Source organism: Branchiostoma belcheri, unplaced genomic scaffold, assembly GCF_001625305.1.
Source record: "Branchiostoma belcheri isolate BF01 breed outbred unplaced genomic scaffold, Haploidv18h27 scaffold28, whole genome shotgun sequence".
NCBI classification, from domain to species: Eukaryota; Metazoa; Chordata; class Leptocardii; order Amphioxiformes; family Branchiostomatidae; genus Branchiostoma; species Branchiostoma belcheri.
The window spans coordinates 250,178-268,490 of NW_017803887.1; the positions used below are offsets into that span (position 1 = coordinate 250,178).

General features: G+C 42.5%; 1 protein-coding gene across 1 annotated transcript in view; it reads left to right on the forward strand.

Annotated features, from left to right (window-relative positions):
* Positions 1–18,313, forward strand: part of LOC109472717 (calcium-activated chloride channel regulator 4A-like) — a 30,107-nt gene continuing 11,794 nt past the window's right edge. Inside the window, exons 1-6 of the mRNA XM_019772569.1 lie at positions 1–198; positions 6,930–7,233; positions 9,626–9,745; positions 13,409–13,575; positions 17,359–17,494; positions 17,866–17,981. Coding sequence (XP_019628128.1) covers positions 31–198; positions 6,930–7,233; positions 9,626–9,745; positions 13,409–13,575; positions 17,359–17,494; positions 17,866–17,981 — 1,011 coding nt within the window. The 5' untranslated portion in view covers positions 1–30. The remainder of the gene's footprint in view (positions 199–6,929; positions 7,234–9,625; positions 9,746–13,408; positions 13,576–17,358; positions 17,495–17,865; positions 17,982–18,313) is intronic.

The following is an 18,313-nucleotide window of genomic DNA, read 5'->3' on the forward strand; positions in this document are numbered from 1 at the left end:
CGGTGTCTGTAGGCAGCAGCAGCAGCAGCCATGTCGCTCACCGCCGTACTGAGAGGTCTGACCGTCGCGGTGCTGGTGTCTCTCTGCGCCGGTAACTCGCACACTCGGGTGAAGTTTGAGAACAACGTGTACTCAGACCTGGTCCTCGCCATCCACCCTGATGTACCGGAGGACTTGGATATCATCGAGAGGCTGAAGGTACGTTTGTGGGATTCTTATACTTTAATGCTTAGATCACATTTCCATACCGGGGCCCGGCCGGGCTATTTGTATGAACGAAAAATTAACAATTCTTGTCAAAAATATACAGAAATAGTGCCCATGATTATCATTAAAAACTTTTCTGTGTTTTGTTATCTTTTATATCGTACTATTCGTTTCCAGAAGCTGCCCGGCCGGGCCCGTGTGGCATTTAGTTCACCATCTACTACTGTAACACGAAATCTAGGATTTAATTGTAAGCATACGTTTTTCAGTCGAAGGGAAAACATTTTCCCTTCGTGCAGTGCAGCTTTAGAATGCTCAAAAGAAGAAGAAAATTCAAAACGTGTGAAAATGGAATTATTTGAACTAACATTTAGCAAAACGCCGAGACTAGATTGTGTCAATTCATCTTTCTTGAAAAAAAAGTTACTGTAATTTTTACTAGACTTGAAAACAAGAAGTTCAAATTTTCCCCGATGTTAAATGACTTGTTGCTCTACAGCACGGCCAGTCCTGGGGGTCGTGTATTTGCCTGTTGGGGCCAAATATATACTTATGGCTTTCTTTTGTTGTTCTGTTTCACCCAACTTTCCCCATTATTCTCTGCGACTCGAGTGCAGAACAGACGGTTTTAATAAACTACAAGAAGGATGTTTGACTTTCAGAGCAGGGAAAGACGTGATTTTTATTCTCTATGACTCTCAGTTTTGTTCGTTATGACTTGTGTATGAAAAGGCAACTTTGATCGCCCGATAGGCTGGTGGGTGGGTGTTTGGCGGATTGAAAAGAAGAAATAGCGCTTTGTACGAAGCTCAGGTGTCGAGCTTGCTGTTTCTAAACCACACGTTTTGAATCTTTATTTGCTTTCAATCTTTATTTGCTAGTGACCGATAAATGTTTATAATTAGATCTACAGTCAAGCTTGAATTGTTATAGGTCCTACACAAATACCATCTTGCCATCACTTTTTCACGAGCACTTTTTAGCTGTGCCAGTAGATTATTTTTCCCATTTACCAAAGCATAAAGAATGCTGTCTATAGTGACAAATGTCTACTGTGACCGTTTTTAAGTCCCCTTGATAATTATGTTCCCTGGACAGACTCCGGGAAATTTGGTCTCTAAGTTAGGCCCACCTTACACCAAACGTAAAAATTCTGTATTATGTATATTTAAAGATATAACTTTTTTTGCAGTTACAGGTTTGACAGCACATTGGTAGCCTCCGTAGCAGGCTTATAGAACTGGGGGTTTGGTGGTCTTCGGCTGTTTTCTGATTAGCCCAGTTCTAAAACGGGCATTCAACCAGGCCGGCTATGTTGTCTATATGCAATCAGACAATAGCTCATAAAAGCTCCCAAAGACCATGAAGACCCCCAGTTTTTGGCATGCTATGGAGGCTAGCACATTGGCACTCTCTAATGCCTACACGATTTGACAGGGAGCAATGGTTACAAAATGCGGTAACGCCCAATGTTCTCTATTTGCGAGGAAACACGGCGTTGCTATCATGGGTTTTGATACAAGCGGGGCAGGCAAATTTGCCGGTACAAAGGGCAGGACAAAACTGGCAGATATAGTCACGGGGCCAGCGGGTTAGTGGCTCGTCTGGGCATATCTATACTGAAGTTACCAAATTTTAAACGCCTGGATACCATTTCTTTTTTCTGGTGTGATATATTTTCAAGTGTAGTAATAAGGATGACTTGGCCACGATCCCTGAACCTCAACAGGGGGGGGGGGGGGGCAAGCTATGACGATGATGAACAGGGCCTAGGGGAGCCAGCCACTCCAAAATCTGCACGTTTTTTTCGCCGTGGATTTATCAGTCTTCATACCTAACAAATGAAAAGAAAGACCTTTATTGTACATCCATGCCACGACGGACTAGGTGCACGGCAAGACTTAACAGACACATAACAAACATATGTAGAAAAGTGGAGACAAAAGATACACTACTTGACTTAGACATACATAAGGAACATACAAGGATACTATACTAGGCTAATACAAAGTTCTAGTTACTGAGGTAATACAGAGTGGTCAACTTCTTCTGTACAATGGAAAATGTGGGAACAGATCATGTTTGTGATACAGGGTTTGTAATAAATTGTTACCAAGCCCAACACTGTCTGAGAGAGAGAGTGCAGGCAATAGGCGAACCGTTAAAGATATACAATACCAGAAAAGATTATTTACTAAACATCGTCATTGAGAATGAAACGATTCCTAACATCTGCTTGGAGTTTAAGTTCAGGCGCGGTCATATTTGACAGTTCTTTTGTCAGAACAAGACATCGAGGTTTAAATGGCAGAACCGACCGCCGCTCTACACAGTGGGCAAATAAAGTTTCGTACAAAACATCCACGACTGTTCTTAGAAAGCTCTCAATTTCCTGTGGTAAACATACGACGTTTGAACTCATGGCCATCTAGATTCCTTTATGTACATTGTATTCATATCTTTCTGGATAATTAGAAGCTAAACATAATGACAATGATGATAATGACAACTGAATCTTTGTGTCCTCTTGAATAAAGTTAGAAAGGGCATTCTTTGTGTGGCAGGGGCTTATAACTTAATTAATGGTACCATTAGCAACATTAACAGCCGAATATGAGCTCCTGAACACTCGAAAAAGCCCCCAAACAATTCGGGTTTGGACGGGAGGTTGGACCATGGTTGGCTGGCGGTTGGCTGGTGTTCGGGAGTGGTCGAGGCGTGATTCGGAGTCAAATTTGACTCAAATGTAACTCAAACTCGATTCAATTCGAAAAGACTGCTCCCAAACTTCAGCCAACCTTATTTGGTTGGTGGTCGGGGGGAAGGTTCTGAATGTGTGACATGGGCTTAAGGCATGGGTCCATTACAGCAATATAACAGTCACTTTTCTTCCTAGTAAGCCAAAATCAACAACATCAAGCGACTATGAATTTGTGTTGAGTAGACATTTAACATAGAACCAGTAGGTTCAAGTTATGAAACATATATGTTGAGCTTAGCATGTATTGAGATCTTGATTTTAATTAGAACTTGTAGAGTGTTTGCGTGCTATACAAAAATCCGTGCCTATGCCAGGGTTCAGATTGAGACTTGTTTTTCATTTCAATGCGGATGCCAGCATAGAGGTGAGAAGGGCAGCGACAGGCAAATAATTCTTGAACAAGTCCTTCTATTCAAGTGTTTCTGAGGTTGATTTAAATGGGGTTTAAGTGCAGCGTGTTATTAAAATGCCGATCAAGAGCGACTGTTGCAAAGTTGGCATAAAAGATTAGACCGGCATATTTTACCTGAGTTAATCGCTTGATGTTCACGCGAACCTGTACATTATGTTGTGTCTAGCGAGGGAATTATCAGGTATAAAAGAATGATTTTGATGTCAAGAAACGCTAATGTAGAACGCGTTTTAATCCCATAAAATATGCCAGTCTACCTGTATGGAACAATAGTGCAAGTTTGACAGTTTGTTGTTGAACCTATGGCATCAAGATGTATGTATCGGTATAGACGCATGGTTATAAGGCAATCTTTGTACTAGATTTGCTGACTGGTACAGTTTAGAGAAAGAAAGTGATGTCTATCCAGTTTTAGCTCACCGAAGAGCTCATCTCCCACTGGTCGTGACAGAGAAGACAGACGCTATGTACAGTATTTACAGGTTCATTGTACCGGCGAAATTTCCCTAGCTCTCTTCGACAAGCGCAATGAACCACAGCTTAACGTCCCGTCCTTGGGACTGCAACACTTTAAAGTAGCGTGCATGTCGGGTGAGCGACAAGAGCCGGGATTCGAACTCCCAACCTCTTGGTCCGCTGGCAGGGTCGCTAACCACTAGACACGCACACAGAAAAAAGAAAAATACCTCGCGTTTGATTTGTAAGCTTTAGTTATACTCCACGGTAATAAAACATACTTATCATCATATCCATAAACTTTTTCTACATACATCTATTTTCTGTAAAGTTTTAGTGGGTTATGTGGTTATCTGCAACGTCATTTAGTTTAGTTCAGTGTAAGAATCACAGGAAGAAAAGCTACAACGAAAATCGCCAAGCTTATTGCAGATAAACTCTTATTCCAAATCAAAGCGATTTCGTGACGTTCTTCAAATCAATCACTTCAATAGAACCCTTAATAGCTCGGCGGGCCGTACTTTGAACTTGACATTGCTTTGATCTCTTGCCAACTTTAAATTTACTCCGATCTAAGAATATCTTTCTGTTTGTTGGTTTGGATTAAAGATCCTCCGTATTTCGGCAACTCTAGCTGCGAGATCTGTCCTTTTGTCTGACAAAAATTGAGAGCAATTTACGTTTTATTGAGCATTCATCTTATAACTGCCAGTGTTCCGCACCTGGTATTCTGTTGCTCAAATAAACCACTGATATTCAAAGTTGCGCTGTTCGGTTGTTATAATATAAACCTTAGTAATAAGAGCAGGGTTTACGTCGGAGCGTCGCTCGAGCTCGACTTCAAAAGAAACCGTTTTGACTCACGATAAGCTTCGGTCTGATGTAACAATGGTCCGCAGATTTATTTTTAATTTGTACGCGGATGTAAGTTTGGAGGTTCTAGGGCCGCAGACATGGAAAGAATTCTTCACCAAATCCGTCTATTCAATCGTTCTCACATATGCGCTGCATATGGTGGAAGTGTGGATATAGGCATCAAGTGGTGTTAAAATTAATTAACGAAACGATCGAAGATTGTTTCTGCAAACGCATCACATGGAATTAACTCTCTAGCGACCGAAATATTTGGATTAGCGTTTGAAGACTTATTCTTTCCTACAACAATCGCAGAGTGGAACTCGCTTTCACCAAGTACAGTACTGGCATGGTCACTAGATAGCTTTAAACAAAGTCTAGAGTTAGATGCTCAAGGGTTAGGTGTAACAGGTCGATCAGTGTAATGTAGTCAGCTACCGCCGCGCCGCGTGCCTGTGAAGCTGGTGTGTTACGCCGAAGGGCAGTTATACCGGCTATACTGATACAGATACAGATATGCTAGAAAAAGCTAGTCGAAGCATTTTTCAGGTAGGTATGACGCATACATAGTGTACGTGTATAGACTATCCCGTACAGGGGCAAACCATCAAGTAGTATAGAATGTTGACTGGTGAACATTAGGTCTGTGACCCCAAATGTCGGCATCGCTTGGTTGCCGCCCAAGGAAAGAATGCTTTAAAAGGAACACATTGCGAATGAAGTCAAACACAATATCAGCTTTAATCATAGTAAAAAAAATAGTGTTGCTACGTTGCCAAAAGTTTTTATGACCTGGTCGATCTGTCTGTCATCTGTGAATGTTTTTAACGTACCATAACTTTTTGTGTCGTACTCTGTAATCTTTGAAAAAAATTGTTCACCATAACCCCAACATTCATTGGCAAATTTTAAAGGCTAAAATATAAATGAGACCAAGACGTCCATAATTTCTTCTCTATTTAGTGCTGATCGTACATACCCAGTGGGTCACCACAGAATGTAGCTAGAGATCAACCACAGAATATAGAATACAAAACTCAAATTATTGGCAAAACGTAACTAAGAAAAGGAAATTTGCACAGTCATTCCAAGTACAGTTCCGGTCCCTGCAAAAACATATTCCCACGAGAGGCATTTTACATAGTTACCGAAGCTGGTGTAACCAGGAAACGGTGACGGTCGTGAGGCCTGATCAATCAGATAACATGAGCGATCTGATGACTTCTTCAACACGATACCCGCTAATATGTTATCATATCAATTAGCGATGTCACTCATGCGGGCGGGAATAGTTGTACTGGTGCCGCCTAGTGACGGCTAACGACTTATAAATACCCTCACACAAAGGGAGAGAAATGTCTCAAAACGTCAGAGAGAACAAGAAAGGGTTTTGTGAGCTGTAGTTTTAGTATAGTTCTATCAATTCGTTCTGATGGCCTGAATTCCACTGCTTGAATGTATAATCACTGAGTCAATATCTTTATATTCCGAATTCTGCGGTAAATTGACTGCTGCTTTGTTCCTTGTGTGTATAATGTTCTTGGATAGGGAAGGTTTCTGGGCCAGGTGTTGTAGTTTTATCACCTGCCTTTGTGATTCCTTAGTTCTGCCAACAAAAGAGTTCTCTTTTGGCCTAGCTCAGCCACCTTTAGTCCTTGGCCCTTTACTAGATGAGGAAGGGATAATGTGAAGGTAAACCTACCTTTCATGTATGTTTCAAGCATACTTCATACTTACACACACACATTAACACTTTGACAAATTACTTCAATTTATCATAAATCCAGCTACGAGTTACTGATCATCACATTCTGGAGTGGACAGTTGTTAATGACAGTTGTTCATGTTTTAGAATTGTTATTTGTTTGCTTGTTTTGCAATAAGTGAGATACCAAAATATATACAACGGTTCTCTGGGTTATCAAATATCTAATTTTTTGCATGATCCCAAAAGTTATATATGTTATGCGGTGGTCTCTTCTGGAGAAGAAGAATACCCATGTGTGTGTGTGTGTCTCAGATTCGCAGTTATTCACGCGAAGGCCACCGTGTCAACTGTCCTCACTCAGGTGTAGGGACTGACACCGTCATCATACTCGGAACATCCGTATCTGTACATGAATCTGTACCTGATTGCAAATAAAGATCTCGACTGATTGCCATAGATAGATAAATAGATGGATAGGTGGTCTCTTCCAGTCTTTTATCACCTCACGGACTCTCTCTTTCCTTCCCCAGACGATCGTGACAGACGCGTCCGAGTACCTTCACATCACGACCCGGCAGCGCGCGTACTTCGGCGGCGTGTCCATCCTGGTGCCGGAGACGTGGCAAGATCGCCCCGAGTACGAGTCCGCTACCTGGGAGACGTACGACACCTCCGACGTGCGAGTCGCCGCGCCTAACCCAGAGTTCGACCACAACCCGTACGTCAGGACCTACTCCGGCTGTGGGGAGAAGGGGGAGTACATGCACCTCACCCCCGCCTATATCCTGGACCAGGTGCCTCTGGGCAGTACGGACTACCTCTGGGGACCTGGAGGTGAGACGGTGTTTGTTTGTCTGTCTGTCTGTCTGTCTGTCTGTCTGTCTGTCTGTCTGTCTGTCTGTTTGTTTGTTTGTTTGTGAGGCTGTGGGGAGAAGGGGGAGTACATGCATCTCACTCCCGCCTATATCCTGGACCAGGTGCCACTGGGCAGTACGGACTACCTCTGGGGACCTGGAGGTGAGACGGTGTTTGTTTGTTTGTTTGTTTGTTTGTTTGTTTGTTTGTTTGTGAGGCTGTGGGGAGAAGGGGGAATACATGCACCTCACCCCCGCCCATATCCTTTACCAGTTTCCTCTGGGGACCTGGAGGTGAGACGGTGTTTGTTTGTTTGTTTGTTTGTTGTTTTGTTTGTTTGTGAGAACGTACTCCGGCTGTGGTGGGGACCTGGAGGTGAGACAGTGTACCGGTTAGACTGTTATCAATTTACGAAGAAATATCAGATAGATCTGTAAACTAGACATTCCATCTTATCTGTGTGTTCTCTTGCAATTAGTCGTTGGGCAGAATAAAAGTTTGAATTAATGGCGGACCAGCGTAAATAAAGCTCCACAAAGGCCTTTTTCTTCAGCATATTTGGTCTTGGTAAGACATGCCCTTAGTAAATACATTACACTAATTTACAGACAAGTCAAATCCATATGCCTATATTTGGTCAACCTAGTTTCGGACAGACATTTGGTCGAACCATGTTGGTCTGTCGACCAAATATGCTGAAGAAAAAGGCAGGCCCTATGTTGTGTCCTTGGGTAAGGCACTTAACACAAATTTCCTCATTCGACCCAGGTGTAAATGAGTACCTAGCTTCGGTTAGAGACGTCCTCTCGGATTGGACGTAAAGCCGGAGGTCCTGTGTTTAAGGATAGCCACACTTTGAGCATGTTAAAGAACCCACTACACTTGTCGAAAAGAGCAGGGGACCTTCCCGGCGTGAATGGTTCATACTTTACAGTCTTGTCTCAGGTTTGACATCATGTAGGAGCGATTGTCACCCGTTATGTCAATCATTCCACAAATGTCACAGTGGTAACTTGTTCCCAAGGAAACAACGATCGAGTCTGCCAGGGATTCAAACTCAGAACCTTTCAAACTCAGACTCTGAGTCAACAACCCTGACCACAAGACCACCTGTGTGTGTTTCACTAAACTACATGATACACCCTAATCCTTTGACAAACTGTAAAAGACAGAAGATCGCACGGTTATTTTTCTCCCAGTCTGGTTCTTGAGTACGTGCGAGAGTTGTTTACGTCCCAGGCCTGTAGCGGGGGGTCCTGCACTGTCAGTTTTACTCAGGTTGTTTGTGCGCTGCTAATGGTGAGCTTATCGCGAAACGGTTGGTACAAACAGCCTGTTTTTCTTACACATCCTTCTCAGGGCTGTCAGGGTATCTGTGATTGAGTGTGGCGTTATTTAGGTTTACATGCACAACGTACGCACGTGCACGAGAAAACTGAAAACACGTACTGCAGTGGAAACTTTGAATAATTATGTTTTCCTCTTCCTATCGCATGAAAATTGTATCAGTTACGATTTCTAAGGCCCCCACAGTGGAAAAGTTACCTGTGATCTCCAACTGTTATAAAAGGTAATCCACATGTATACGTGTAGTTAGCATGCAATGTGTCTTACATGTAATGTAACAACGAACTGAAAATCTTCAACAAAATCACGGAACGAAAATTGGCGACGCACTCTTGCAATGAAAAAACAGGACTTGTTTTTTTTTTTCCTTTTCTTTCTGGCCCTTTGTTATCGACGACAATACACGGCGATCTAATAATTGTTATTGTCCATTAAGACCACACGAACGTTTCTATTCCCAGTCTGAGGGTCTGTAAGGTTATCTGAGGTTTTTTCGTTCCCTCCGTTTTTGAGTGACGGATAGGCCCTGAGTTTGGTAACGTCTGAAGTCCAGAGGTAGATAGAACACGCACAGGTGCAGTAATGAGCCTACACGGTCTTGTAGAAGGTCAAGGCTTACAGCACGGACTTCAGTCTAGGTTGTGTCCTAAGATTCTGGAAAGTATCCAAGGAGAGCTCGAGTTACACATTGTGTCTTTAAAGTCAGAAAATCATGATTGAGAAAAGCTCGACTCACCAGAAAGTGAGGCCCAACAGGCCCACAATATTATAATTAAAGCTCATCTGTGTCGGTAGAATCCAGAGATGTATAAAAGTTCAAACTTTTGTTCCAACACAAGAAGGGAACTCACCATAAATTTTCGGTCGATCTCTTCAACCTTCATCAGATGTATGATGCACTCGCTGACTCTCCGGAAGTCGGAAGCGTGATGACGTCAGGAGCGCATCAAAAGATGCCACTTTGTCTAATAGTTTTATTCATCACTTATTTGTTTATTTATTTGTTTGTTTGTTTGTTGTGCAGGCCGTGTGTTTATCCACGAGTGGGGCCATCTTCGCTACGGTGTGTTTGACGAGTATGGCATCCCCTCGGAGGGATACCCCAACTTCTACTTCAACGAGAATGGCCGCATCACCGTCACAGGTACATACTATTAGGTATCCTCTCGCCATTGAAAAGAGTCCAGAAAAATTTCGTAGCTGGGGAAGAGTGAGACAAAGGGAAAAGCAGAATGTGGCCCAAGAAAAAAGAGAAGAAATATATTACAAGTACATGTAATTTCACAAGAAAGTACGTGAGAAACAAAAGCACACGAAAATAAACTATGCGTTTCTTTCAAGTACAACAGAACACAAGATGTATACGCATATTTCATTGGGACGCTGTCAAAGATCAACATCTCACATCGCATTATGTTGGATCGAAGATTTGCTTAGTACCATAAGTCATTTATTGGGTGTTAAATATTTTTTTTTTATTTTTTATTTTTTGAAGTTCATTTTTTTTATTCATTTCATTATAGAAACAAAATCATGGCACAAGAAAATAAATGACGTACATGTATGACCACAAAACTGATACATAAAACCGGCAGACAGTAAACAGTAGAAATAATAAGAAATTAATGAGAACCCCCCAGGAAACTAAATTAAAACAATGGCCAAAGGAAAACTTAGATCGGTATGACATGGGTGTTAAATATTTATTCATTTTGTTTCATCAACTTCTTATCAAGTTCAAATCAGAACCTTAAGCTTGAAAGCTCTAAATTTCGCCACAACTTAGACTTAGTCATTACTGAACTTTACATGTGACTCAATGATCAAGCACATCTGTGTGTATGTAGTATTGGTGACCTGGTCGGGTCTTCTGAACAAAAAAAACGCTGTTTGTTATACAGATACTATGTATACAAACAGCTATACACAACAAGTCTTTCATGTATGAACGTTCCGTGTTTTCGCTTTTGTAAAAGAAGATTTGTTGGCCGGCAGTGAGTCTCCCACGTTCTCTTGTCACACTATTGGTGACCTGGTCGGGTCTTCTCAACATAAAACAGTTGTTTGTTATACAGATGTATACACCTATGTATGCATACAGGTTTAACTATACACAACAACTCATTGATATATGAAATTCAGCATTTTCTCTTTTGTAAAAGAAGATTTGTTCGGCGGCGGTGAGTCTCCCACGTTCTCGTGTCGCCCAGACAACCTGTTTACTGTGTGCAGAATGTGCGAAGTAACATTCCCATTGAAGTCACTCAGTAGGTACAGAATATGGTAGAGTCAACAGCACGAGACCTCGAGCGAGACCGCCCGCTCGGCGCCTGTTTCGGCGTAGTCTCTACCAGACTTCTTTGGGGGGTTGAAAATAGTAGATATTGGCTGGGTAGAGTGACTCCGCAAGAGAATAGGTGGTCAGAGATACAGAAGCAGAAGCTAGACACTTTTCTGACTGAGCAGTAGCTCTTCTAGCAAATACTAGTAGTTCACCTTGTTAGGGCAGTTTATTCTGTTTTGTCAGTTTATAAGTTTCCACTACATGCTGTAGACTCTCTTTCCACTGGACCGTACAGCGAACAAAATTGTATTTGTGTGGCCCTTGATTTCGTAATGGGAATGCGCATGATGTAAGATGCTAAACGATAAGTTGAAAGATAAAATATAATGAAACGCACAAAATGTTTAAAAAATCGTGTTTTTTCTGTGTCATTCTTTAAGCGATCTGTCAAATATTTGGTCGCTATTGACAAGCAGTCTTACGCTGGTTATACCAGCTATACAGACACTGTCCTGGCAGAAAGAAGCCAGGAGTAGACTACTTATCGACCGGCCCACACACCGTGGTCTTATCTTTTGGAGATTTTCTACCAAGTTCTGTAGCCCGGCAATTATCCACTTCTCGTGCGCACAGGTGGACAAATAACTCATCAGGGGGTCATGGCGTCTGTCAGGCCGACTTTGACCACAGGTTATTGAACAAGAACCACCCACATACCAGGTGTCGGCACGGTACAGGCATAGCGTCCTGAGATATGTTGGCCAATGTAAGTTGGAAACAAAGACAGACATATCAGACAGAAAGAGAGAGGGAGAGAGAGAGAGAGGAAAACAGACACAGAGACTCACACAAACAAGTCACACACAAACACAGACACACACACGCATAGACATACACACACACACGCATAGACAGACACACACACACACACGCATAGACAAACACACACAGATATACACAAACACAGACACGCACTGACATATATATACACACACTCAGACAGAGAGAGAGGCTGAGAGGAAGAAACACACACACACAAATACTGACACACAAAAAACTTACTTCGAAGGATCAGCCGAATTGTGATATTTTGATTCATCTAAAGTTACGGTCTTCTTCTTCATTGCAATTTCCCTTGTTTTACCTTATCTATCATTCAAATTGATATTGTATGATGGACGTTTCATGTTGCAATACATCATTCAGAAGTCTGTAACCAACTCCCATGACAACAACATCCGTTGTTTATCTTGTTTGACAAAACTAATAAGGAAAAAATTCCGTCCTCAGCACCACATGATGACAGACAAACACTTTCCCCTTCCCGAGTGGACACGTTCTGATAACTCTGACGGATAACTTCTCACCTATTGACCCTGCCATTTATTGATTGATAAGGATTGATAAGGATTGATAAAAGGGCGGGGTTCTGACGTACATATAACACTGGACGTGGCGTCAAAGTGCAACGATCAATACAGGGTTATCACAGGGTACACCTCAATTCAATTATACCGTCCCTTTAAATAGAGGAGTGTAAACAAGCATGATATTGACCCAACAAAATCAATGAGGGAAAAGTTTACGGGTTAGTAGGTAGACATTGTTTTAAGATTATTTTAAGTCGAGTTGAAAATATTCTACATGACTTTGAGAAAAAGAAGACTAACTAACATCTACCTCTATTTTGGCATGTGATAGTTTCTTTATTGTAAAAATGACAGTGAAGTTTGCAACTATTAGAAATTCTAACAAAATCTATACAGTCAAGTAAATGTAGTCTTGTCTCATACTATACAGCCTTTTTTATGCTTAGCAGTAGATTTGTCTTCAAAAATAGCAGAATCTGTACTACGTTTTGTCATAATATAAAGTTTTTGAGCAACAAAATAATCACTATACCGACTAGATAGATAGACAGAGGGAGGGAGAGAAAGAGAGTATGCTCACTTAGAGATCCATACACGGTGAATTCTGACCCTGACCTCCCAAGTGCTCCTTAGTTGAAGCCATTGTACATTTATGTATAGATAATCCTGTAGATGTAATGAGTTGACGACTTTGATTTTGACCTGTCCTGTCTTTATCTTATGTAGCTTCTTGTTGTCCTTGTGTCTTATATTAGTCCTTTAAAATAGTCTTGTAACTAGTTGCGCAACATTGGCTCTTTCAAGGTGTACAGCTGAACCAGTAAGATTTAAAAAAAAAGATATACCTACATACCAGAGTTATCAACCAAGGATTGAGGTGTTCAAGAATCCATTCTTTCCTAGAACTATCGCAGAGCACGTGGAACTCGCTGTCACCAAGTACAGTAGGGGCATTGTCATTAGATAGCTTTAAACAATGTCTACAGTTAGAAGTTCAAGGGTTAGGTGTAACAAGTCGATCGGTGTAATACAGCCAGCTGCCGCCGCGCCGCGTGCCTGCGAAGCTGATGTGTTACGCCGAAGGGCGGTTATACCGGCGATACAGATACAGATACAGATGTGTATAACGCTGCTTGTTGCATGTTATTTTCAGGCTGTAAGGTCAACACGCCCGGCTACAGCCGTAACTACCGGACTAACGGGCGGTGCAGCACGGACCGGGCCACGGGTCTGCCGGACGAGGAGTGCCAGTTCTTCCCGTACCTGGACACGCAGGGCTCCGGACAGGGATCAGTCATGTACATGCAGTTCCTCAACCCGGTACGTTGGTTTGTATCGCATAATAATGGCACTGTCATAATCTCCAAGCAGATCTCTCGGTGGTCGCAAAAGACAGTACTAGTATCATATTGGCCAGGCTGTGTCCATTGGCTTCGGTGGCTTCACTGCCTTGCCACCGTATGATCTGCTTGGAGATTACCAAGTTAGATGTGTAAGGCCTCCCTAACACTGACGGACCCCCCTTCGCCATGAGGGTTATTCGATGTAGGTAGATACGGGTATGTATATCTACATTTTAAAATATGTGTACAAAGATTGTGAAAGCACGGACTGCCGGACGAGGAGTGCCAGTTCTTCCCCTACCTCAACACGCAGGGCTCCGGGCAGGGATCAGTCATGTACATGCAGTTCCTCAACCCGGTACGTTAAATAAATGGTTTATTTGCCAAACATCACCCGTGCAATCGCAGCCTTATAGTGCTGAATCGATGCAGGGGTTACAATACAATCAGATGACACAAATGGTAATAATACACATAATAATACACATGATACATATTTGTTCCACATTTTTGTGGAACTGCCGCAAGGGTCTGTGCGGCTGCCATTCGGCGCCACAAGGTGACCTCAATACGACTTTCCCCAACCGAAGTTAGGTACCCATTTACACCTGGGTGGAGTGAGGAAAGTCGTGTAAAGTGCCTTTCCCAAGGACACAACGTCGGGCGCATGCCCGGACACGTCCCGGGTACAACTTGGGATCGAACACAGGTCTCCCGGTTCACAGTTTTATACACACGTACAATCTATGTAAGACACAGCTACTTGCAAAAGCATATGCATCTCCTCAAGTGAGGATGATAAAAGAAGAGATGACCATACTGAAATTATAAGTGTGATGGGTTCTTAAATATGCCCGAGTGTGACCCTTCTTAAGTACAAGTACTAGTGTTAACCAGACCCTTCTTAAGTACAAGTGTTAACCAGACCCTTCTTAAGTACAAACTGTGTTAACCAGACTCGAGTAAAGAAATAGGTGTTAACTGCCTTTCCTAAGCAAACAACATTGACGCCTGCTTGGGAGTCGAACCCGGGACCCTTGTATGCTGTGTCTACCCTAACCACAAAGGCCCACGTCGCGACGTCGTTTCTCTAAATAGTAATTGCTTAAACTCATATAGCCGTGCCAACTCTTGGGGGTGTGATCTGTTACTGATTTATATACTATTATAGTCTAGTACTTGTCCATTGATCAGTATATATAAATAAATTACAATCAAAGGGCGCCTCCCAAGACTCGCCACGCCCGCCGTACGTACTCTTTTTTTATCGGGGCTTCTTTTCTGCAATAGAGTGAGTGCCGACAGAGGTTTGGTTGGTGTAAAAAATTCCAGTGCAAAAAAGAAACCCCGATTAAAAAAGACTAAAAACACGCCAAGAAGACGTCAAAACCCAAGCCTCTGCTTGGAGAGTACTAGACTCCATACTCCGTAGCATGCCAAAAACTGAGGATTTTGGGGGTCTTCAGGGTCTTTGGGATCTTTCATGTGCTGTATTCTAATTGCATATAGACAACATGGCCGGCCTGGTTGAATTACTCCCCGTTTTTTAGAACTGGGCTAATCAGAAAACAGTCGAAGACCACCAAACCCCCAGTTCTAAAAGCCTGATACGGAGGCTAGAAGAGCACGCCGTACCCCGACAGACGACCCTGTCAGTAGTTAGCGGTACTCTGGGACCGTGAAGGGCTTGTGTGGAAACGTTTGGGACAACATCCATGTCGTGTTTGTGATAACACGTGAAACACCGACAAACCACAAGATGAAGAACTTATAGCCTCCACCAGGCCTTCCTACAGGGGTACATCGTAGAATTCGGCAGGAGCACTTATTCCCGAGGGCAAGTGAACTCTGCGGTGGCAAAACTCCCTTGGTCAATTACTTTCCCAATTTGGCAAAATTTTACTGTTTTTGAACCTATGGTATTTGGAGAAGGCAAAACATGCCTAAAATGTAAATTGTTTTGCTGATATTTCTCAAAATCCTGTTACTAACACACATATGAAGAGATAGGAATCTTGATATTATCGCTTAGTCATCCTAAGCTTTTGTTAGCTTTTAAACCATAGAAAATTAATGATCTTTCGTCCCATTTTTGGAACACGACACACACACTTCTACTTGTTTATCGATCTTTATTACAATAATATGATTAATGTAGAAGTTCAAAGTCGGCTACAAGGACAAATATTTATGACAATTCGTTCGAGTCAAAAGACAAAAGCGACCATCAAAAACTTGGTAACCATCTACAACCTTTTGAGAGCCTATTATAGCTGGATTGAATTTGTTTGTGATCTATTTAGACCTAAGTTTGGATTCGTGTGTGGTTGTTTCTCTCACATGTCACGCGTTTTGGTAAGGTACTATCTTTATCTATCTTATAATCGTGGCTGTGGCAGGTACGTGGGGGAAGTTCTGTTGACAAACAGTTTGACAGTTTACGTTCGAGAAGAAAAGAAAGCAGTTTGGGATAGTGTTGGTGGGATTCGGAAACGCCAGAAGGGTTGTGAATAATGTGTTTAGAAAGGGATTAAAATGCCTGAGGTTGGGACAACTGGCTAAGGCGAAAGTTTGGCGTGCGGTTTCTCGTCAATAGAGTTGATGACAGAGTTTTTCACCGGGCAGTCGACCTCTCGTTCGCTTGAAACGACCGCCCGATTATTGGTTTTCTCGAGAAGTCATTTAGTTGACAAGTTAATAGGTTGGGCTGAGTGGGAACATAAAAACAGGCTGATCACGGTTTGGTCGATTGACCCTAAAACGTGCTGCATAGGCAAATTTAGCAGAGTTGGCCATGGTGACTGCGCGTAGTGCAAAATCTGTATTTGTACAGTATTTTCTGCTCGTGAAAATGTAAGAAATAGCTACAGTATGATTAAATGAATGAAAGAACGCCTGCAGAGTTTTCAAGAAACAATAATGGTGTAGATTTAAAAAAGTTACCAGGATTTTTGTTGTGATGGTCGTCAATAGCAACGGGCCAGGCGTTAAAAATTTTCATTACTATCGTGCTATTGGCAACGAACTAAAAAGTTATTGGGCTCTAAACAATATAGGTCTCGGTTTGATGTAAATTTTACTCCTGTTTTCTTTCGTCACAATTTAAGATCCTTGGGTAAACAAAACGACAAATTTTACAACAGAAAACTATTTTATTCACTGCCATGGCTGAACAACATGTAAAATTCGCAAGGTGGCGCTTTCTCCCATTTCTCGTTCACTTGTTTGTCCCTGTATACTGAAATAGCACCACGCTATGGTCGAGTTTTCATCGACCGTTCCAAATTACCATTTCGGATGTTAAGTGCTAAATAACCATGGCGGCACCGCACAAAAGCTGCGGAGAGCGTAACACAATCTCTGCGAAGGCTGCGGAGAAGGTTGTAATTTGGTCCTTCGTATATGTATCAATTAATATAGTATCAATACGAGTACAACTATCCCTGTCCTTGGTGCTGAATTCCTTGTACCGTAGAAAATCTCCTTGCATCAGGGTGTAGCAGCTGATGGACCGAATATCACGAACAAACAAACAAACACAAACAAGTAAATAAATAAACTATAATGTTCTGTTTTCCTTCCTTCCGAAGGTGGATCAGTTCTGTGACGACAGCGGAGGTGAACACGGACATAACGCGGACGCACCAACCAACGAACCAAACAAGCAAACAAGCAAACAAACAAACAAACAAACAAACAAACAAACAAACAAACAAACAAACAAACACACTATAATGTCCTGTTTTCCATCCTTCCGAAGGTGGATCATTTCTGTGACGACAGCGAGGGAGAACACGGACATAACGCGGACGCACCCAACAAGCAGAACCGCGTGTGTGACGGCCGCAGCACCTGGGACGTCATCACCAGCACCGAGGACTTCAGGGCACCGGACGGTAACATTTGCTTCATTCATTCATTCATTCATTCATTCATTCATTCATTCATTCATTCGTTCATTCGTTCGTTCATTCGTTCGTAGGTTAGCTGAGTTTCCACATACTGCAGTGTTCTATAACGTTCTGTAATTATGACGAAAAGGCTAAACACTATGCCCAACACTAACTAAACTGAGACTTTACTTTGTTCACGGAATGGACCCGTCTACTGCAGCTTCCGGGCGTGACATCGGAAATATGTTATTGCAGCAGAGGGTCGTACGTGTTAGATAACGTTTGGACATAATGTTTACCCTTTTCGTCATAACGAAGTACATGTATGCCAACACAGATGGACTTTCATGCTAATGTTCCGTAATTGTTCGCAGGTACGGACATTAACACGGCCCGGGCCGTGTCGTCCACCCAGCCGACCTTCCGTGTGGTGAAGGCCCGCAAGCCGCGATACGTGCTGGCGTTCGACACATCCGGCAGTATGGACTCGGTACGTAATAATTTCTCTCCCTCTCTCCCTCTCCCTCCCTCTCTCTCCCTCTCTTGTCTCTCCCTCCCTCCCTCTCTCCCTCCCTCCCTCCCTCCCTCCCTCTCTCTCCCTCTTCCCTCCCTCTCTCTCTTCCTCTTTCCTTCTCTTTCTCAATACGTACTCGTGCCTCTGTCTCTCTCACAGCACCCATATTTTTGGACCTATCTCTCTCCTTTCCACGCACGTCTATGTGAACAATGAATAAACAATACGATATTCCTTCTTATTTATTTTATTTTATTATGGGTTCACCACACCACGAAGTGGTGTGGTGAAACCATATTGCTTTTTCT